Source organism: Microcaecilia unicolor, chromosome 1 (assembly GCF_901765095.1).
Source record: "Microcaecilia unicolor chromosome 1, aMicUni1.1, whole genome shotgun sequence".
In the NCBI taxonomy this organism is placed as follows: Eukaryota; Metazoa; Chordata; class Amphibia; order Gymnophiona; family Siphonopidae; genus Microcaecilia; species Microcaecilia unicolor.
Window position 1 is genome coordinate 641,730,906 of NC_044031.1, and position 23,040 is coordinate 641,753,945.

At 46.3% G+C, this 23,040-nt stretch overlaps 1 protein-coding gene across 1 annotated transcript; it reads left to right on the forward strand.

Moving 5' to 3' along the window:
* The first annotated feature begins 7,561 nt into the window (after positions 1-7,561).
* Positions 7,562-22,409, forward strand: LOC115460528 (olfactory receptor 13G1-like). Its single transcript, XM_030190295.1, has 2 exons — positions 7,562-7,645; positions 21,409-22,409. The coding sequence occupies exon 2, from the start codon at positions 21,427-21,429 to the stop codon at positions 22,360-22,362; it is 936 nt and encodes a 311-aa protein (XP_030046155.1). The 5' UTR covers positions 7,562-7,645; positions 21,409-21,426; the 3' UTR covers positions 22,363-22,409.
* Positions 22,410-23,040: the final 631 nt, after the last annotated feature.

Here is a 23,040-nt window from a genome sequence, read left to right on the forward strand (position 1 = left end):
ATAGAAACTTAAACTCCTAACCTTCAACACACTCCCTCACTCTAGATGCCTCCAGAACTCACAACCATTACCCCACCTCAACAAGGTCATCATACTAGATAATACACACTCATGTTTGTGATTGTGCTTCCCCACAGCTGACAGAGGTTACCCTCAATGAACCTGGCTCATGACTCCCATAGCCACCCCCAAAATAAGGCGAAGGAGTACAACAAGAGGCATATGAGCACCTGCACCCTCATAGAATGGATATTTGGCCAATTGAAGAATCACTTCAGATATCTGGACTGTTCTGCAGGGGAGATCCTCTACAACCCTGAAAAGGTTGCAGATATTTTCATGGCCTGCTGCATGCTGCACAACCTCGACCTCCAAAGAGGAAAGACCCTGCCAGAGGAGGGACAGCAACCACAGCAGCAGCAGCAGCCATCAGAGCCAGAGGATGAGGACCCCCCATCCCCTCAACCCACAGAGCTGACCAGGGAGCACACCAGCTGGGGGTCCACCCCAGATAAAGACTCATTTTGACCAATTTTCAGTAAAGGTAAATGCACTATTTGTATGCAACACCTCTATAACATCCCCCCCCCCCCCCCCCACCAATACCATCCACTCTCCCCCAGTACACACCCAACCCCCTCCCCAACACATAACCCCCTCTCCCTGAACATACACACAGCCAGCCCCTCAATATAGCAATCAACCCCTCCCCCCAGACACCCCCTCCCTCTGCACACACATCAATCCCCCAGCACACCCCCATAGCATGGCAATTAGGTGGCTCACAGCCCTACCTCATCCTCACCTCCCCCTCCTCCTCCTCCCCATTCCCTCTGTTAGCCACCTCTTCCACCCTGTCCCCGAGCTTCTGACAATGGCCCAGGACTTGCAGAAGAAGAAAATGTGTCAGTGACCGCCCCATGGGGATCCCACTGTCCTCACAGTCATCAGTCCATGCAGCCTCTGCTGTATCCTTGAAATCTGCCCATCTGATTGGCCAGGTAGCTAATCTGCTCCTGAGCCCAGCACCCAGCAAGCAAGTGTGTGCTGCCCCTGAAAGCCCTGACCTCATGGATATTCCATTGGCCTGGGAGCTGTGTGTTCCATTTTTGGACATTTAGAAGATGGTTGCAGATCTGCAGCTGAGGCGGGTACTGTGAAGTTTGGCTGGATGGTGTGGCCACTGGTGGCACTTTTGGCTGGTATAGAAGGTGTTGCTGCAGGACTGGTGGCCTCACTGGTTCCAGTTGGAGGCTCAGGCACTTGCTGTATGGGCAGTGTGCTCACCAAGGCTGCAGTATAATCCTGGAGATCTCACCGGATCCCCAGAAGCTGCTGCCAGATATTCTGGGCTGCCTCCTGGCTCTCCTGCTGCATGGTCTGCAACAGCTGCCCATGTTCCTGTTGAACTTGCAGCTGTAAAATCTGCCCCAGCAGTTTGTTGGCCAGCCACAGCACTTGTCACCTGTGGCAGTTGGGTCCCCTACGGGCCAGCTATGACTCCTCATCAGCCTCCCCTTTCTCTATTGAGCCATTTGCAAATGCCGCAGGCAATGGTGGTTTCTACCACTTATTGCTCCTTCTCTTTATCCATAGCAGGTGGCTCCTGGCTGGTGTCCTCAGTGTGCTCTTCCTCTCTCAAGGTGCCCTCCTGTGAGCTCTCAGCTGCCACCGATTCACCCTCCTCCTCCTGATGTGTCAGTGCTGCCTGCTGGCTGCAGGTTCCAGGCTTTCCATTGGATGATGTATCCTTGCCTGCATAGGGAAAGTAGAGGAAATGTGTCTGTTCCACTAGCTAACCTGGCAGCTTCCTGCAGCCTTCCTGAACATACCCCTCCATGTGCACTTCTAGAACACAGCTGATGTCATGCAACCCAAATATAGATGTCTCTACATCCAACACTGCAGGAGCCAAGAACTATGGTGCACTGTGTACCTCAGAGGACAGGGTGCCAAACAGCCACACAGCCAGGTAGGTACAGAAGGAAGGATTTGTGGAAGTGGTGTGGAGGCAGTGGTGTGCTGGTAAATGTTTAACAACAGGCTCTCTCCCCGGTCCACTTCTGTGCCCCCCCCCCCCAAAAAATTGCTGAGCTGGCTATAGCCGGGGAGAGAGCCTGGGTGGGGCAATGCTTTACTCTCTCCAGAAAAAAAAAATTAAATGATCCCAAGTTCAAATCTAATTCATGTTTAATATGGGATAAAATGCCATAAATAAGTAAATAAATATAAACTTTTAACGTTGAACACCTGATTCTCAAAGTGGACATATTCCAAACACTATAATGAAAGTAAAATGATTTTTTCTACATTTGTTGTCTGGTAACTTTGTTTTTCTGATCATGCTGGCCCAGTATCTGATTCTGCTGCTATCTGTCCTCTTAACTCCTTTTCCAGGGCTTCCTTTCCATTTATTTCTTTACTTTCCGCCTTTCTTCTTCATTTCTTGCCCTACATCCATAAGTAAAAGCTGGGTCCTCCGCAGACTTGACTGTCCAGTGGATCCAGCTTCTGCCTATTTTCTCCATCCATGTGCAGTTTTTCTCCTCTCTTCCTTTTCCCTCATCTCATCTCCTTCCTTTCTCTCTTCCCTCCCCTCCATCTGTGTTCAGCATTTCTTCTCTCTCCCTTCTCTCTCTCTTCCCTCTCCTCCATCCATGTCCAGCATTTCTCCTCTCTCCCCTCCATTCATGTTCATAAGTACATAAGTACATAAGTAGTGCCATACTGGGAAAGACCAAAGGTCCATCTAGCCCAGCATCCTGTCACCGACAGTGGCCAATCCAGGTCAAGGGCACCTGGCACGCTCCCCAAACGTAAAAACATTCCAGACAAGTTATACCTAAAAATGCGGAATTTTTCCAAGTCCATTTAATAGCGGTCTATGGACTTGTCCTTTAGGAATCTATCTAACCCCTTTTTAAACTCCGTCAAGCTAACCGCCCGTACCACGTTCTCCGGCAACGAATTCCAGAGTCTAATTACACGTTGGGTGAAGAAAAATTTTCTCCGATTCGTTTTAAATTTACCACACTGTAGCTTCAACTCATGCCCTCTAGTCCTAGTATTTTTGGATAGCGTGAACAGTCGCTTCACATCCACCCGATCCATTCCACTCATTATTTTATACACTTCTATCATATCTCCCCTCAGCCGTCTCTTCTCCAAGCTGAAAAGCCCTAGCCTTCTCAGCCTCTCTTTATAGGAAAGTCGTCCCATCCCCACTATCATTTTCGTCGCCCTTCGCCCTTCGCTTCCTTTCCCTTCCCTTCCCTCCCCTCCATCCATGTCCAGCATTTCTTCTCTCTCCATTCCCCTCCATCCATGTGTATCTCCTTCCTCTATCTTCCCTCTCCTCCATCCATGTCCAGAATTTCTTCTCACCCCTCCATCCATGTGCATCTCCTTCCTGTCTTCCCTTTCCTCCCCTCCATCAATGTCCAACAATTCTCCTCTCTCCCTGCCCTCCCCTCCATCCATCCACCCATGTCCAGCAACTCTCTTCTCCCCTGCCCTCCATCCATCTATCCATACCCAGCAATTCTCTTCTCTCCCCTGCCCCACTCCATCCATCCATACCCAGCGATTCTCCTCTCTCCCTCCCGCTACCATCCATGTCCAGCGATTCCCCTTTGCCCCCACCCTCCCCTCCCATTCATATTCACCTGCCCGCCTCTTCTCCCTCCAACATTCCCCTTTTTCTTCCTGCCACAGTGCCACCCTGCGTGGTTTAAATCTGTTTTATTACCTCCATCAAAGCGGCTGCGTCATTGAAAGCCCTGCCTGTCTCTAGCCTTCCCTTCACGAGTTCGTTCCCTCAAAGTCCCGCCCTTGTAGAAAGAGGAAGTGATGTCAGAAGGCGGGACTCTGAAGGAACTCTGAAGGAACGAACTCGCGGAGGTAATAAAAAAGATTTAAACCCCCCCATGGCGGTGCAGGCAAACAAGGGCAGTGGTGGGAGGTGAGGTAAACGGGGTAAGCATGGCTTGTGGCGCCCTCCTGCCATGCTTACCTCATTTACCAGAGCCAGCTCGCCGTGCAGAGCAACCGGCTCACAATATCTTTAAAAATTTAACAACCGGCTTTTGCGAGCCAGTGCGAGCTGGCTTTAGCACACCACTGTGTGGAGGGCACAGTGAGAGGAACACAGAAGCCTAGAAAGCAGGAATAAACACTGGTTGGTGATGGGCCTAGCCAGAAGGGGGGAAGAAGGCAACTAAACAAAACAGATATAGGGGCCCTTCACCTGGCAAGCTGAGTGGCTTCAGACCTGCCCACTAACCACTGCTGCCTGTCGAATTGTTGGGACATGGCCCCTGATAACCAGCCTCTCAGCATGTATTCTGGTGTGCCTTCTTACCTCCTTCTCTAACTACCTGAGAACCTGTACAATATATGGGAGTGCTGTCAATGAGGCCCCCCATACTGTCCCTGCTTGAGGAAGAGAGGGTAAAACAGAGAGAACAGTCAGCACAGCTTTGTTCTTCTAAACTTGCCTCTCCAGCCTGTGCTGAGGTGTCCTAGCTTCCCATGAATGCTCTCCTGGGGAAGGAGCCTATGCACCATGCACTCCATAGAGATGAGGTTCACGGTGTCCACACACCATGGGTTGGCCCCAGCCTTGTGCCTCACAGACCTCTTCAGCTGCCTCCATTTCCTTTTTTAGTCCTCCACCTCCCTATTTGCCTGGTAGACTGCATTAAGCTTGTTGCATATTGTGACCCATTCTTGTTTTCTTGACCCATTCTTTTTTCTTAGTATAAGTGCATATTGTTTGCCCCTTGGGAGCAAAGAAATTGGCATGGGTGCCGTGATCCTGACAAGGAGCTCAATCTCTGCCTCACGGAAATTGCACTTCCTGGAAGCTATGAATCATCTGGAGTCCCCTTTTGCCACTGTCAGCAGGCATGGACGTAGTTTGGGGGGCGAGGGGGGGCATTGCCCCCCCCCCACAAACACAGGACCGGCGCAACGCGCTCTCGGTCCCTACTTCCCACCCTCCTCTCCCTGTCGGTGCCGCTCGTTCCGTGCTCCCTCTACCCCAGAACAGGTTACTTCCTTTTCCAGGGCAGAGGGAGCATGGAACGAGCGATGCCGACAGGTGCGCGGCACCCCCCCAGCAGATAAAAATGCACCGGGGGGGGGGGGGGTGTCGCTTCGCCGGGGGGGGGGGGAGAAGGTATCGTTTCACCGGTGGGGGGGCGCTGCACCCGGGGGGGGGCGCATCGCCGATCCGCCCCGGGTGTCAGCTGCCCTAGGAACGCCACTGGGAAAGACTAAGGAGATGCACACGGATGGAGGGGAAGGGAGAGAGGAGAAATGCTGGACATGGATGAAGGGAAGGGGAGTGAGGAGAAATGCTGGATATGGATGGAGGGTAAACTGCTGAATTTAAGGGCTGGATCGGAACACTTTGAGAGCAGATACTGAAACTTGAGGAAGGATAAGGACAGGGCTACAGATGGTAGACAGGACGCATAAGGACACCGGAGAATGGTGGACATGGCGAGAGAAAAAAAATATCAAATGGAAAAAAGACACTGCATAAAACAGAAGACACTGGGACCAAAGCGAATAGAAAAACTAAATGATCAGACAACAAAGGTAGAAAAAAGTATTTTATTCAGAATTTATTAATTGGAATATGTCAGCTATTGGAAATGTGCATCTGTGATATTTTGCATGTAAGTTTCAATTTTTATAGTATTGTTGGATGTCGAGTCTAATTTCTTGAGGTAACTTTCCAGTTCAGTATTTTGCCTTCATATTTTTTTTATTTCTAGTTCCATGTGTCATATCTGTTGTGACATGTGTTTTTCATGTGTGATCAAGGTACAGTATTCTGCTAGCGTGTAGTATTTGCAGCCCTTTTTGTTTTTTTCACTAGGTAGTGTACTGGTGTTTTAGAGCCCGGTGTAATTACAGTGGTGCCTTTCCACGCATAAGGTTGTTGCTCGTTCTGTCCTTGGAATTAGTGCTGTTATGGTTTAGTAAGGTTATGAGTGTGATTTTGCACAAGTTTGTGTATAGTGTTTTGCAGTGGAGAGAATGTGTGTTGGTCTTACTGAGGTGGCACCAAAACATCAGAAAGGGTTTTAGAGCCTAAATCATGACACACTACCTCTTGAAGGATCTACATATAGAGCTTATGCATTTCTAAGGTCTACACTGGCATGGTATGGTATGGGAAAGGGGGTGGGGAAATACTATGCCCATGGTCAGCAGGTAAACAAAAACCTCTGATCCTACCGTATCTCAAAAAAGATATAGTAGAATTGGAAAAGGTACAGCGAAGGGCGACGAAAATGATAGTGGGGATGGGACGACTTTCCTATGAAGAGAGGCTGAGAAGGCTAGGGCTTTTCAGCTTGGAGAAGAGACGGCTGAGGGGAGATATGATAGAAGTGTATAAAATAATGAGTGGAATGGATCGGGTGGATGTGAAGCGACTGTTCACGCTATCCAAAAATACTAGGACTAGAGGGCATGAGTTGAAGCTACAGTGTGGTAAATTTAAAACGAATCGGAGAAAATTTTTCTTCACCCAACGTGTAATTAGACTCTGGAATTCGTTGCCGGAGAACGTGGTACGGGCGGTTAGCTTGACAGAGTTTAAAAAGGGGTTAGATAGGTTCCTAAAGGACAAGTCCATAGACCGCTATTAAATGGACTTGGAAAAATTCCGCATTTTTAGGTATAACTTGTCTGGAATGTTTTTACGTTTGGGGAGCATGCCAGGTGCCCTTGACCTGGATTGGCCACTGTCGGTGACAGGATGCTGGGCTAGATGGACCTTGGTCTTTCCCAGTATGGCACTACTTATGTACTTATGTACTTATGTACCTTCCCCCTTCTGGTAGGGATCTGACCTGAAACCTGGTCTGCCTTATGTTTCTGCTAACAAAGGATTCAGTGCTTTTTTCAGGACCTGGCTGCTGGATAAGATAGAGAACAGACACTGGTCACCAGGAACACAAGGGACAGAAGTGGACTGTGATACAAATTGTTTTAATGCTATTTACCTATTTATTGTTTTAAAACTGACACTATGGGACTGTGGGGATTTGTGAAGCTGTGAATGTCATGGGGACACCTATTGGTGGCTGCCTGCCTGACTAGTGGGGGAAGGGGGGTGACCAGGGAATGGGTCTGTGTACCGTGTTCTCCACAGGCCTGAGGTTCAGGGGTTCCACATCTGGTGGCTTCTGTCCAGCTTTGTGCTTCACATTTCTTGTCAGCTGGCTCCTATTGTTTAGTGGCATTCCTATACATCTCCATTGGTGTGGTAAACCCCATTAAACCCATTCCCAGGGCTGAAGGGGATAATTTTATTTACTTATTATAATTCCCCAAAAAGTTAACTCACTTCCACAATCATCAGAATTCTAGCATCTTTTAACCTTATTCCTTTCCTGCCCCTCATGTCCAGTAGGTCCTGGGGTGGGGCCCCTCACCCTCTACAGGGCCATATGCAAATCCATAGGATGTGGGTTCCTCCAGTGACTGTTCCTGCTCTTCCTCCCCTGCAGGTGGCTCCTTGCTGGCGCCTACACTAGTCCCCTGCCCTCTGGCCTGCTGAACACAGAGTGAACTGTAGTCTTTGCAATGACTAAGCATACCTGGTTGCTACTGTGAGACAACAGAGGTGTGTATAAAAGTCCCTTTCCCTCCTTATGTATATATCCCCAATAGTTGTATATAGGTTGTTTCCCTTCCCTCCCTTCCAATGTCCACCGTTGCTGAAAATACATGTAAATATGTAGATAGAAGCAGCTGTTTGTGCATCTTCCCAAGCCCTCAGCCATGTTGGTTGTGGGCAAGGAAGCATGTAGAACAGAGAGTAAACTATAGTCTAGGTGGCAGTGCCTATGCACACCAGCTGGTTGGTATCGAATGGCTGGCTAGTGTGAGACAACACACCTTTACTTTGAGGAGCTCTATGTAGTGTGGCTGTATGGTGAAAGGAGGTTTATGGTCTGGTCTCCTGCTGCAAACTGTCAGGAACAGATAGGGAAATGATTAGAGTAGGTAAATTATGGTTGACATTAATATATGTAGCCCCCTACCTGGGGCTAGCAGTGCAAATGTCTACCTAGGTTCTTTGGCAAGGGATATCTATGATGGGAACTTGGTTCCAGTCTCCAGCAATGGAGCTGGACTGGGGAACCAACATGACAAGTTTCCATCAATGCTTTTGTCACAGACCATGCAGCCCCATCAACCCCAGCTTTCCCTCGGACCAGATATCTGGTGGCAGCATCGGTATAGGACAGAGGTTCTCAATCCAGTCCTTGGGACACACCTAGCCAATCAGGTTTTCAGGATATCCACAATGAATATACATGAGATAGATTTGCGTACACTGGAGGCAGTGAATGCAAACTTATCTCATGCATACTCATTGTGGGTATCCTGAAATCCTGACTGGCTAGGTGTGTCCCTAGGACTGGGTTGAAAACCCCAGGTATAGGATAATGGCCAGACTGTAAACCCCAGGGGTCAGATGGCTACAGAGTGCAGAGGTGATGTCGGTGGGCAGTCTGCCCATACTGTGACCCATGATGCTGCTTCGTATTTTCATGTCCAGGTAACTGTAGCTATATTAGAGGATAATATCCTTTGGTCATTTCACCTTCATACTCTTCCCCTAATCTCCAGAGGGACACTAGATGAGCTCATGGCTATAAGGTATCTGGAAGTGGCTTCTTAAGCTGAATCAAGAGGCTAGATATTGCCCTGCCAGGTCCTGGGGGCAGGCTGGCCCCTCAGTTGGTGAGGAGATGGCCCAGGAATCTGAGAGACATGTGCATGCACCGGCAACATTCCCTGCACATGTCTCTCAGACAATTATCTTGGCCATGATCTGGGAGAAAGCAGTAGAAAGGGAGACTGCAGGCCTATGTGGTCCCACCCACTCCCCTTGGGGAACTAGGTAGCAGCTTCTTTAGACCTTACACCTGTGTCAAGTGCTATGTTGGGCAACCTTAGTTCAACAATTACCACAGGCCCTAAGACATTTTCCGTCACCTAATTTTTGCCTACTGGAGGCACAGCATTGTGGTTTGGAGTGTGGCCTGGGATCCTGGGGAGCAGCCAGGTTTGAGTCCCACAGAACCTTCTACTACTGGGCCCATTAGATCCCTCTCCATTAGCGCAGCCCTATGGTTGAGCACTTGACATTCAGGGGGAGCCACTCTGATTGTGGACACTGAGGACCCTTTGAAAACGTCTCTCCCCATCTGCCACTGCTCCATACTCCCTCCTCCTGGTTCTGCAGTCACCCTTTCCCAGGGCTTTGTCTAGTAGTGTTGACACCACAACACCTGCCAGCTTTGCATATCAGGAAATCAACACATTTTTTACAGAGTGAAGACACAGACCTTTGTATGCCAAAAACTGTAAACATTGTATTTGTAAAAATATAACACTATAAACTATATATATACTGGTGCTGGTCCATTTGCCTCATTGAGGTTGCCACTGCTCCTCACAGTGCATCCTGAGCTCTGTAAACATCTGACCCTGTATGTGTTGTTGGGCCACCAGCTCCTGCTGTAATTCTCTTTGCATGGCTGAGATGTGCAGCAGGAGCTGGACTAGAGAGTATTTTAGGGAGGGGGGAGCTCACCAGCAGGTGTGACACCTGTTTCAGGGCAACTCTCAGCTGCTGTGCAATCCAGTGTAGCTGTCGGGAGGGGCTGTTCCAGTGCTCCTTCATCCTCCTCCAGTGGGGTCAGGTCCCTTCAGGGGTCCTCCCCCTCCTCGGCCTCCAGACGTTGTGGGCCTGTTGTGTGTGTGAGTGGCACATCCCAGTGTCCATGAACACTTCCTTCCACTCTGTCTCATGGGTACCCTGGTCCTAAGTGGGCAGCTTATAGATGAGCAGATTCAGGGCAGGCTGCAATGTGCTAGGTAGGTGTGTGTGATATGCTGGCAACTTTTGTATTGGTTGCTGGAGGGTGCTGTCTAAAAGGCTTCCCCCCCTACTTTCCAGGTTAATGGTTGGCTGCAGCACATTCTAGTAGATATGTGGGTTGTTGTGGGCACACTGCATACTCAAGCCTTGATTGGGGACAGAGTGTTATATTGATGCTATGTCTGTGGTGCTTACATCAGGCCATCAGGTGCTCCCTCATGCACCAGGTAAGGACAGGATCTTCTCGGCATATGTGCCTATACCAGCGGCGGAGCAAATCAAGGCCCCAGTGGATGCGGAAGCAAAATACAAGTTGGTACAGAGTTCAGGTAATGGGCCTTCTTGGCATCACACACATGTTGTGCAATGCTCCTTACATAGCCTGTGACAGATAGCTACAACCGGATGGGGGGGGGGGGGGGGCTGCTGAGGGTGTGGGTATCCAGTGCACAGGCTCAGGTGCTGTGCAAACTGAGGTGACCATGGAGACAGAGGCTGACATGGTGGCCATTCTGTTGAGCATATGCACTGTTGCTGGGAGGTGGGGATGGGCAGTGGGGTAAAGGAGGTGTGCCTTTGGATGGCTCAATGTACTTTAGTGAGCTGCTGCCAACATGCCCATCAGTATGTAGGCATGGGGCAGGTTGCTGGTGCTTGGGTGGTGGGGCTAGTTCTGGGCAAGACTTCTACGGTCTGTGTCCTGAAAATGGCAGATATAAATCAAGGTAAGGTATACACAAGAAGTAGCACATATGAGTTATCTTGTTGGGCAGACTAGATGAACCGTGCAGGTCTTTTTCTGCCATCATCTACTATGTTACTATGTGTGTGGGAGGGGGTCCAGATATGTGCAGACCCTCATTTTAACATTGAATGGTTGGTGAAGAGGGCCCCATAATTAATTTTCATTGGATATTCGGTATATTCTGATTTCACCAAAGTTTTGTTATTCTTTCTTATGAAAAATCAATGTATAGCATCAACAAAGGTTGATGCCATACTAGGACAGACAGAAGGTTCATCAAGCCCAGTATCCTGTTTCCAACAGTGGCCAATACAGGTCACAAGTACCTGGCAAGATCCGTGCCAGCCAAATAAATAGACTGCCGCCACTCCCCACTGCTCTGAGCAGCATGATGGGACTTCTTGCACATGCTCTGAGGGAGGGGGAGCTCTAAAATTATCAATTTGATTGTGTATACTATTGGAGCTGCATAACAACAAAGAGTGTCAAGGTGGTAGCATCTGTACATACGTACATAAGTATTGCCATACTGGGACAGACTGAAGGTCCATCAAGCCCAGCATCCTGTTTCCAACAGTGACCAATTCAGGTCACAAGCACCTGGCAAGATCCCAAAAAAGTAAAATATATTTTATGCTGCTTATCCTAGAAATAAGCAGTGGATTTTTCCCCAAGTCCATTTTAACAATGGTCTATAGACATTTCCTTTAAGAAGCTATCCAAACCTTTTTTAAACCCCTCTAAGCTAACTGCTTTTACTACATTCTCTGGCAACGAATTCAAGAGATTAATTACATGTTGAGGGAAGAAATATTTGCTCTGATGCATTTTAAATTTACTACTTTGTAGCTTCATTGCATGCCCCATTAGTCCTAGTATTTTTGGAAAGAGTAAACAAGTGATTCATGTCTATTCGTTCCACTCCATTCATTATTTTATAGACCTCTATCATATGTCCCCTCAGTCATCTTTTCTCCAACTGAAGAGCCCTAGCCACTTTGGCCTTTATCATTTTCGTTGCCCTTCTCTGTACCTTTATTAATTCTACTATACCTTTTCTGAGATGCGGTGACCAGAATTGAACACAATATTTGAGGTGAAGCACCATGGAGCGATAAAAAGGCATTACAGCGTCCTCATTTTTGTTTTCCATTCCTTTCCTAATAATACCTAACATTCTATTTGCTTGAGCAGAGGGTTTCAACGTATCATCAACAACGACGCCTAGATCCCTTTCCTGGTCAGTGACTCCTAATGTGGAAACTTGCATTACGTAGCTATAATTTGGGTTCCTCTTTCCCACATGCATCACTTTGCACTTGCTCACATTAAATGTCATCTGCCATTTAGATGCCCAGTCTCCCAGTCTTGTAAGGTTCTTTTGTAATTTTTAACAACTTTGAATAACTTTGTGTCATCAGCAAATTTAATTACCTCACTAGTTACTCCTATCTCTAGATCATTTATAAATATGTTAAAATGCAGAGGTCCCAGCACAGACCCCTGGGGAACCCCACTATCTACCATTCTACATAGAGAATACTGACCATTTAACCCTACAGTCTGTTTTCAATCTTTGAACCAGTTCTTAATCCACAATAGGACACTGCCTCTTATCCCATGACTTTCCAATTTCCTCTGGAGTCTTTCATGAGGTACTTTGTCAAACACCTTTTAAAAATCCAGATACACAATATCAACTGTCTCACCTTTTTTATCCACGTTTGTTCACACCGTTTGTTCACACCTTCAAAGAAATGTAATAGATTGGTGAGGCAAGATTTCCCTTCACTAAATCCATGTTGGCTTTGTCTTATTAATCCAATCTTATGAATATGCTCAGTAATTTTGTTATTTATAATAGTCTCTACCATTTTGCCTGGCACTGACATCAGGCTCACCGGTCTGTAATTTCCCAGATCTCCTCTGGAACCTTTTTTTAAAATTGGCGTTACATTAGCCACCCTCCAATCTTCCGGTACCATGCCCAATTTTAAAGATAAATTATATATTACTAACAATAGTTCCGCAAGTTCATTTTTCAGTTCTGTCAGTACCCTGGGATGAATATCATCCGGCCCTGGAGATTTGCTACTCTTTAATTTGTCAAATTGCCCCATTACATCCTCCAGGTTTATAGAGATTTCATTCAGTTTGTCCGAATCGTCAGCTTTGATACTATTTCTGGCACCGGTATCTCTCCCAAAGCTTCCTCAGTGAAGACCAAAGCAAAGAATTCATTTAATCTCTCCACTAAGGCTTTGTCTTCCCTGAGTGCTTTTTTTACCCTTCTGTCATCTAGCGGTCCAACCGATTCTTTTGCCGACTTCTTGATTTTAATATATCTAGAAAAATAATTTACTATATGTTTTTGCCTCCAACATAATCTTATTTTCAAAGTCCCTCTTTGCCTTCCTTACCAGCGCTTTGCATTTGACTTGACTGTCCTTATGCTGTTTCTTATTATTTTTAGGTGGTTCCTTTTTCCATTTTCTGAAGGATTTTTTTTTTTTTTTTAGCTCTAATAGCTTCCTTCTCCTCACTTTTTAACCATGACGGCTATTGTTTGGTCTTCCTTCCTCCTTTTTTAATACATGGAACATATTTGGCCTGGGCTTCCAGGATGGTATTTTTGAACAGCATCCACCCCTGATGCAAATTTTTGTCCTTCACTGCTGCTCTTCTAGGCTTTTTTTTTTTTAACTGTTTTTCTCATTTTATCATAGTCTCCTTTTTGAAAGTTAAACGCTAGTATATTGGATTTCCTGTGTATACTTACTCCAAAGCCAATATCAAGAGCTGATTAGTGATCGATATATACTGCAGGCACCAATTGGCTCTCAGTAAGATTTTGTGGAGAGAAGTTGTTTTGGTGGGCAATTAGTTTTTTCCTGAGAGTATGACATGGTTCCTCCCTCCCACTCAAGTTTGGAATCTTGTTGTTAGTTGGTCACACTTGTTCCACTTTGGGGAGTGGTGGTGGATCTAATAGGTCACAGCTTTTGGGAGCTGAATGAGTATTAGTGGTGATATCCTTTAATTGGTGTGATTGAATCCAGGAAAAAGAAGAGTTTTTAAGCATGAGGGGTGTAAGTGAAGAGATAACCTATGTGAGTTACTGCCATGGCTTGGAAGAATGTTTTGGTGGGTTTGGTGGGACTGCAAACCCTGTCAAATTGATGGATATCCATTGGTGGTCTTCTGGAGGGGCATAATCGAACGGCGCCAGCCAAATAGCTGGCTGGCCATCTTCGGGGCCGGGGCCACAAGGAGGCGGAGCCAACCATATTTTCGAAATACGGTTGGAGCCGGTTAAATCGGTCTCCGGGTATAGAGGAGATGGCCGGCTTCGTTTTTCAGCCACAATGAAAACCGGGCCCAGCCATCTCAAACCCGGTGAAATGCAAGGCATTTGGTCATGGGAGGAGCCAGCATGTGTAGTGCAATGGCCTCCCTCACATGCCTGGACACCAACCGGGCACCCTAGGGGGCACTTCTAAAAATTAAAAAAATAAATAACAATAGCTCCCAAGTACATAGCTCCCTTACCTTGTGTGCTGAGCCCCCCCAAATCCCCCCAAAACCCACTACCCACAACATTACAACACTACCACAGCCCTAAGGGGTGAATGGGGGCACCTACATGTGAGGTCAGTGGGTTTGGGGGGGGGGTTGGAGGGCTCCCATTTACCACCACAAGTGTAACAGGTAGGGGGGGGTGGGCCTGGGTCCACCTGCCTGAAGTGCACAGCACCCACTAAAAACTGCTCCAGGGACTTGCATACTGCTGTCAGGGAGCTGGGTATGACATTTCAGGCTGGCATAGAGGCTGTAAAAAATTTTTGGGGGTGGGAGGGGGGTGGTGACATCTGAGGGATTAAGGAGAGGTGATCCCCGATTCCCTTCTCTTCGAAATGCACCACCTGTTCCTCAGACCCCATCCCCACCAACTTACTTAACACCATCACTCCTACTGTCACCCCCCCCCATCTGTCATATCCTCAACCTCTCTCTCTCTCTCTCCACTGCAACTGTCCCTGACATCTTCAAGCATGCTGTAGTCATACCACTCCTCAAAAAACCATCACTTGACCCTACCTGTCCCTCCAACTACCGCCCAATTTCCCTCCTACCCTTCCTCTCCAAGATACTTGAACGTGCCGTTCACAGCTGCTACCTCGATTTTCTATCCTCTCACGCCATCCTCGATCCACTTCAATCCGGCTTTTGCCCCCTACACTCGACGGAAACGGCACTATCTAAAATCTGCAATGACCTGTTCCTTGCCAAATCCAAAGGTCACTACTCCATCCTTATCCTCCTCGACCTATCCGCTGCTTTTGACACTGTCAATCATAACTTACTTCTCGCCACACTGTCCTCACTTAGGTTCCAGGGCTCTGTCCTCTCCTGGTTCTCCTCTTATCTCTTCCCACCGTACCTTCAGAGTACATTCTCAGGGTTCTTCCTCCACCCCCATCCCGCTGTCTGTTGGAGTTCCTCAGGGATCTGTCCTTGGACCCCTTCTTTTCTCAATCTGCACCTCCTCCCTGGGTTCCCTAATCTCCTCCCATGGGTTCCAATATCATATTTATGCCGATGATACCCAGCTTTATCTCTCCACACCAGACATCACTGCAGAAACCCAGGCTAAAGTATCGGCCTGCTTAGCCGACATTGCGACCTGAATGTCCAACCGCCACTTGAAACTGAACATGGCCAAGACCGAGCTTATTGTCTTGCCTCCCAAACCCACTTCTCCTCTCCCTCCACTCTCTATCTCTGTTGATAACACCCTCTTCGTCCCCGTCTCATCTGCCCGCAACCTCGGGGTCATCTTTGACTCCTCCCTCTCCTTCTCTGCACATATCCAGCAGATAGCCAAGACCTGTCGCTTCTTCCTCTATAACATCAGCAAAATTCACCCCTTCCTGTCTGAGCACACCACCCGAACTCTCATCCAGTCTCTCATTGCCTCTCGCCTTGACCTGCAACCTACTCCTCACTGGCTTCCCAATTTGGCACCTATCCCCCCCTTCAGTCCATTCAAAACTCTGCTGCACGTCTTAACTTCCACCTGAACCAGTACACTCATATCACCCCTCTCCTCAAGTCACTTCACTGGCTTCCGATCAGGTACCGCATACAGTTTAAGCTTCTCCTTTTAACCTACAAATGCACTCGATCTACAGCCCCTCCCTACCTCTCTACCCTCATCTCCCCTTACATTCCTACCCGTAACCTCCGTTCTCAAGAGAAATCTTTCCTGTCAGTACCCTTCTCCACCACCGCCAACTCCAGGCTCCGCCCTTTCTGCCTCGCCTCACCCCATACCTGGAATAATCTCCCTGAGCCCATACGCCAGGCCCCCTCCCTGCCCATCTTCAAAGCCTTGCTCAAAACCCACCTCTTCAAGGTCGCCTTCGGCACCTAACCATCATACCTCTATTCAGGAAACCTGGACTGCCCCTACTTGACATTTTGCCCTTTAGATTGTAAGCTCCTTGTAGCAGGGACTGTCCTCTATGTCAATTTATGTTAATCTGTACAGCGCTGCATAACCCTAGTAGCGCTCTAGAAATGTTAAGTAGTAGTAGTAGTCCCTCCGGTGGTCATTTGGTCAGTTGGGGCTCCTTTGTGAAACTTGGTTGTGAAAAAAAAGGGACCAAGTAAAGCCGGCGAAATGCTCGTCAAGCCTGGCTTTCTTTTTTCCACCTCCATCCTGCCTTCACTACCCTACCGACATGCCCCCTTGAAGTTTCGCCGGCTCCGCGACGGAAAGCAGTTGGCACTGGCCAAAATCGGCTGGGTTCAGGAGATCGCCGGCCACCTCCTGATTTGTGTCGGAAGATGGCCGGGGATCTCTTTCGAAAATGAGATGCTGGTCTCCAATCTTGATTATGGGCAAAGCTGTCTAATCAGGATATTCCCCTCAAGAAATGTGGATAGTGAAGTGGGTGGTGTTTTATGATAGCTCAATTGAGGTTAAATAAGGCTGCATCTGGTTTCTTGACACATGAAGGTTATAGTTCTGCTATTTTTGACTGAATGACATTGTGTGCATGCCAGTGCCTATGGGGTCCTTTTACAAAGGCGTGCTGAAAAATGGCCTGAGGTAGTGTAGGCACGGGTTTTGGGCGCACACAGAATCATTTTTCAGTGTACCTACAAAAAATGCCTTTTTTTTTTGGCTGAAAATGGACATGTGGCAAAATCAAAATTGCTGCATGTCCATTTTGGGTCTGAGACCTTACCGTCAGCCATAAGGCCTAGCGGTAAAGAATTTGGATGGTAATGACCTATGCGCATCAGATGCTACTTGGCGCACATTCCACTATGTGCACCAGAAAATAAAAAATATTTTTCAGATGCGTGTAGCGGACGCATGCCAAAAATGAAATTACCGCATGATCCACACGGTAGTCAGGTGGTAACTCCAATTTGGCGCATGTTGGGAACGAGTAGGTGCCTTATTAGGCTTAGTAAAAGGGGCCCTTAGTTAGGAAAACTGGCTGAAGACCTTGTAGTTAACCTTTAATGTTCTGAAGTACAGAGTGATACATTTGGGATGCAGAAAACAAACTGAGCTGTAAGTGGGAGAGGCTGATGTGCTCAGACCAAGAGAGAGACCTTCGGTTGACAGTGTCTGAAGAGAAACAGTTTGACAAAGCAGTAGCCACAGTCAAAAGGATGCTAGTTTGCAATAATGCCCAGTAACATAGGGCTTAATTTAAATTATAATTTCTTGTAAGAAGGACCAAATTTGCTTCCAACAATTTTGAATTGAAGTATTTTCCCACCAAAGGTTTAAAAAAGATTAGACTTTTCCACAGTTCTGCCAACAAACTTCAGAACCTTCTAAGCCCCTATAATTAAGGCATTTAAAATAAATAAAATAAAATAAATAAGATATAATTAACAAAGTAGTGGAGATCCAAAATGTTTTCCTGTCTAAAGCTCCAAAATATCTCTGCCATTCATCCAGCATGGTGCATCTTTATGCCCAACTTGTGGTACTCAGTTATAGAATTGCCCCCTTTCTGGATGTTGCCACTGAATATGAGTGGATAGACATGGCTAAGAGAAATAACCAGATATTTCCCTTTAAATATTTATTTGTAGCATTTATACCCCGCTCTTTCCCGCTCAATAGCAGGTTCAGTGCGGTTTACAAAGTGTGGTACAAATTATCACTGAGATAATACAGGTATGGAAACAATGTATCACAGAGATGACATAATTACATAGAGTGGGTTCAGTGCGCTTACAAAGTATGGTACAAAGTATCACAGAGATGATACAAAGTATGGAACAAAGTGTCAAAGAGATGACATAATTACATAGAGTAGGACAATAATAAGAGATGTGGGGAAAGGATTGGAGTATGGGTAATACTAATGGTGTGGAATTATGTTTGAGAATTAGGACGGGTCTTTTGGGTAGGCTTGTTTGAAGAGCAGTTTTCGGAAGGGTAAGTGTTCAGTGGTTTTTCGAATGTGTCGAGGTATGGCGTTCTAGAATTGGCTGCCTATGACAGAAAAGTTGGATGCATAGTAGGTTTTGTATTTGAGGCCTTTGCAGTTAGGAAGATGAAGATTGAGATATGTTCTAGATGTTCTGGTCCAGTTCCTGGCTGGAAGATCGATCAGGTTGGACATGTAGCTTGGAGATTCGCCATTGAGGATCTTGTGGATCATTGTGTGGGCTTTGAAGTTTACACGTTCCTTGATTGGGAGCCAGTGAAGTTTTTCACGAAGTGGTGTTGTGCTTTCGAATCGTGATTTGCCAAAAATGAGTCTAGCTGCTGTGTTTTGGGCGGTTTGGAGTTTTTTCATGATTTGGGCTTGGCATCCGATGAAGATGCTGTTGCAGTAGTCGGCATGGGTGAGCACTGTGGATTGTACTAGATTTCTGAAAGTTTTCTGTGGAAGGTATGGCTTCACTCTTTTCAGGACCCACATCATGTTGAACATCTTCTTTGTCATGGCTTTTGCATGAGTTTCTAAAGTTAGGTGTTTGTCTAATGTTACTCCTAGGATTTTGAGATTGTCAGATATTGGGATTGTAACATCGGGGGTGATCAGGGTGGTTGAGAGCTGAGTAGCGTGTTGTGATGAAAGGATTAGGCATTGAGTATTTTCTTTATTCAGTTTCATCTTGAAAGCATTGGCCCAGAATGCTAGGGTGTTCATGGCAGTTATTATTTTCTCCAAGATTTCTGTAAGAGTGGATTTGAAAGGGATGAATATTGTGATGTCATCAGCGTAGATGAAGGGATTTAGGCCAGATTTGGATAGGGATTTGGCCAGAGGAATCATCATGAGGTTGAAGAGGATCGGGGATAGGGGTGAGCCTTGGGGGACTCCGTATTTTGAGGAGCATGCGGGCGATATTGATGAGGTTGATTTGACCTGATAAGATCTGGTGGTGATAAAGCTTTTTATCCAGTTAATGATGTTTCCGTCGATCCCTAGTTTGTCCAGTAATTTAGTGAGGATGTCATGGTTTACCATGTCAAATGCGCTGGACAGGTTGAACTGCAGAAGAAGTATTTTGATGCCGATTGAAATTTCATGTTTGAACTTGGATACCAGGGTGAGTAGTACTGTTTCTGTGCTGTGCGCAGATCGAAAACCCGATTGTGATTCATGTAGTATGGAGAATTTTTGTATGAATTCGTTAAGTTGGGAGGTCACTCTATTTTCCATCAGTTTGGTTAAAAGAGGGATAGAGGCCACAGGTCGATAGTTGGTGAAGTCATTCGCTGGTTTCTTGGGGGTTTTCGGAATTGGTGTGAGTAGAATATTGCCATGTTCAAAGGGGAAGGAGCCTTGTTGAAGTAGGAAGTTTAGGTGGGTGGTGAGTTCTGTTATGAATCGTTCTGGGGCATTTTTCATCAGATAATTGGGGCATGGATCCAGGTGGCAGTGAGACTTGGAGAGTTTGGATAGTGCTGAGGAGATTTCCTTGGTGCTGAGGGGAGCGAAATTTGTCTGCTGGGATCTCTTCAAAGTCAGGGTCCAGTTTGTCAAGGAAAGTGTCAATGTTATTGTCGTCGTCGTGTGGAATTGTATTGCATAGATTAGTGATTTTTATCGTTGAAGCGTTTGGCCATCTGGTCAGCTGATGGACAATTTAAGGTAGAGAGTTGCACGGGGACAGAAATCTTACCCATCCCCGCCCGTCCCTGCTGGAATCTTACCCGTCCCCACCCATCCCCACTGGAATCTTACCCATCCCCACCCATCCCCGCAAAAATTTAAACCATCCCAGCCCGTCCCCACCCGTCCCCGCAAGAATTTAACCCATCCCCACCCATCCCCGTAAGAATTTAACCCACCCCCACCCATCCCCGTGAGAATTTAATAGTACATAAAAGAAAGTTCCAGTCAGCTCCCTCAGTCTCTCTCTGGATTTGAGCCACAGCACTGTAGGCAAGGAAGGAACGGAAGTAGGAACTTGGAACACTCTGGTGCGCACATGTAAGATTTGTCTCTGATTCACTGGCAGTGTGTGCTGAGAGGTCGCCACATGCACGCGCCAGTAGGTCAGGTGACATCTAATTCTCGTTCCTGTGTCAGAGCTGAGGTCTGTGCACCAGCCTGGGAGCAAAGAGGATTAATGGTAACATAGTAAGTGACAGCAAATAGACCTGAAGGGTCCATCCACTCTGCCCAATAGTCACACTCATGATCAATTCATCATTAAATCAACGAGTGTGATATTATATACTTGATTATGGTCTTTCTTTCGTGTTTCTGAAACAAAGACCACAGAAGTCTATCTGGCCCCATCCTTATGTTCCAACTGCTGGAGTTGCCATCGAAGCCCACTCCAGCCTATTCATGTTCTCATTTGTGGGACACAGACCATAAAAGTCTGTCCAGCACTGTCCTCATGTTCCAGCCACTGAAGTTGCTGTCTAAGCCCTTTCCAGCCCATCCTACACCAGATTGCCATGTATGAGACACAGACCATACAAGTCTGCCAGGTATCAGCTCTAGTTCATCACAGCCAGAGCCGCCATCTAAGTGTCACTTGACATATCCACACACATGCAGCCATTTAAGGTTAGCACGCCTTTTTGAATTCTGTCATCATTTGTGACTCTACCACCTCCTTAATGGAAGACTTTCCACATTTATGCTGTTAAAACAAGGAAGAAGAGGAGGAGGAGGAGGAGACAGCACTCAAATAAATTAGTATTCGGTAGATGAGAGGCTGGTGCAGGTGCAGCTTACACTTCCACGGGAAGCCCACAGAACTGGTTCCATCCCCGTGGGAACCCCACAGGAACTGCCTCCGTCCCCGCGGGAACCCCGCAGAACTGCTTCCATCCCCGCGGGAACCCCGCAGGAACTGCCTCCGTCCCTGCGGGAATCCCGCGGGTTCCGCGGGATTCCCGCGGGGACGGAAGCCGTGCAGCTCTCTAATTTAAGGGTGAAGTTGTTACTGGGTTCATGTTGAGAAGATTCTTTATGATTGTATATTGTTTTTTTTATGTCTGTTCCGGTGGCTGTGCTTTGTTTTGTGTAGTATGCTCTTTGGCTCGTTTAATGTCATTCTTGTATTTCTTTTGTATTTGTTTCCATGCATTAAGGGTGATGTCATCTTTTGATTTGCTCCAGGCCTTTTCTAATTTCCTGGTTTCTTTCTTTAGTAATTTTTTTAATCTGTCAAACTTGGTTTTATCACTAGGATTATTTCTGTTATTTTTCTAATATTTGTTTCTGTTTCATTCCTACAGATAAAGATTTCAGTTATAATGGAAGGAAATAACCAGAGCATGCCCGTAGAGTTTGATATGATTGGATTTTCCAGTCACCCAGAACTCCAGCCCTTATTCTTCACGATCTTCCTTGTTATCTACATAGCAGCTTTGTTGGGCAACATTGCGATCTCTACCATCATTACCACTGACTCTCGTCTTCATACTCCAATGTATTTCTTTCTCATTAACTTGTCCATCTTGGACATCTGTTGCACAACAGCTGCCATTCCACAGATTTTACAAATCATCCAGTCAAGGAAGAAAACTATGTCCTACTCTGAATGTATAGCTCAGATGTGTCTCTTTTCTGCAGTCTTAGGTTCAGAGACCATCCTCTTTACTGTGATGGCATATGATCGTTATGTTGCAATATGCCACCCACTGCATTATACTACCATTATGAGCAGGACAACTTGTATTCTTCTGGCTGTAGCTGCCTGGCTACTTGGTGGTGTGAATTCGACGGTGCACACTGCCTTAATTCCAAGGTTAAAATTCTGCCAGCACAACATAATTGACCATTTCTTCTGTGAACTTCCCTCAGTGTTAAAGGCAGCCTGCTCAGACACTTATATCAATAATGTGGCAGTTATTATTGCAGATGTTTTTTTAGGTATGGTTTGTTTCAGTTTAACAGTCATATCTTACACATACATCATCTCAACCATATTAAAAATCCGTTCTGCTGAGAAAAAGAAGAAAGCCTTTTCTACCTGTGCATCACATATCACTGTTGTGACACTGTTCTATGGAGGTGTTATCTACACCTACGTTCGACCTGCTTCCAAAAATGTCCTGGAGGCTGACAAAGTAATATCTACATTTTATGTCATTGCCTCCCCTGTGCTGAATCCCGTTATTTACAGTTTAAGAAACAAAGAAGTTATCAACGCTCTTAAAAAATTACTGGAAAGAAAGTTGTACCCATGATAGTAACCATTTAAAAAATGTACTATTTACTTCAGTTTTTAATTTGATATTTTGCCTATGATCCAGAATCTCTACGCAAATTAGAATAATATATGAAAATAAAATCTAATAATAAAAGGTATGGTTGTGGTTATGGCTTATTACATTATATGCTGCCCTTCCTGAATGCATAACATGACAGTTTACAAATAAAAATAATAGGAGAAAAATAATGCTATTTCAGTTTAAAGAAAACACAGAGAAAAACAGCAAGGTACATAGTGTCAGTCTGCTCCACACTTGTCCACAGAAATATGAGTAAAGAATGAATAAACTAGTTATTGGGGTGGGGGTGGGGGGGGGGGTTGTGGCTCAGTTACTACTACTACTAATAATTTCTATAGTGCTACTAGATATTTGCAGTGTTGAACTCATTATATTCAGGTACTTTCTCCACTAGTAGGCTTATGTTCTAAGTTTTTGTACCTGGGGCAATGGAGGGTTAAGTGACTTGCCCAAGGTCAGAAGGATCAGTAGTGGGAACTGAATGCAATTCACTAGTATCAAAGCCCACTGCACTAACCACTAGGCTATTCCTCCACTGCAAAGGTTAACAATGTTCTAAGGTAATAAAATAAATTGGCTCTTTCTGGATTCCAATTTTGTGAAATTGGCATCTACTTCTGTAAGCACTAGTTT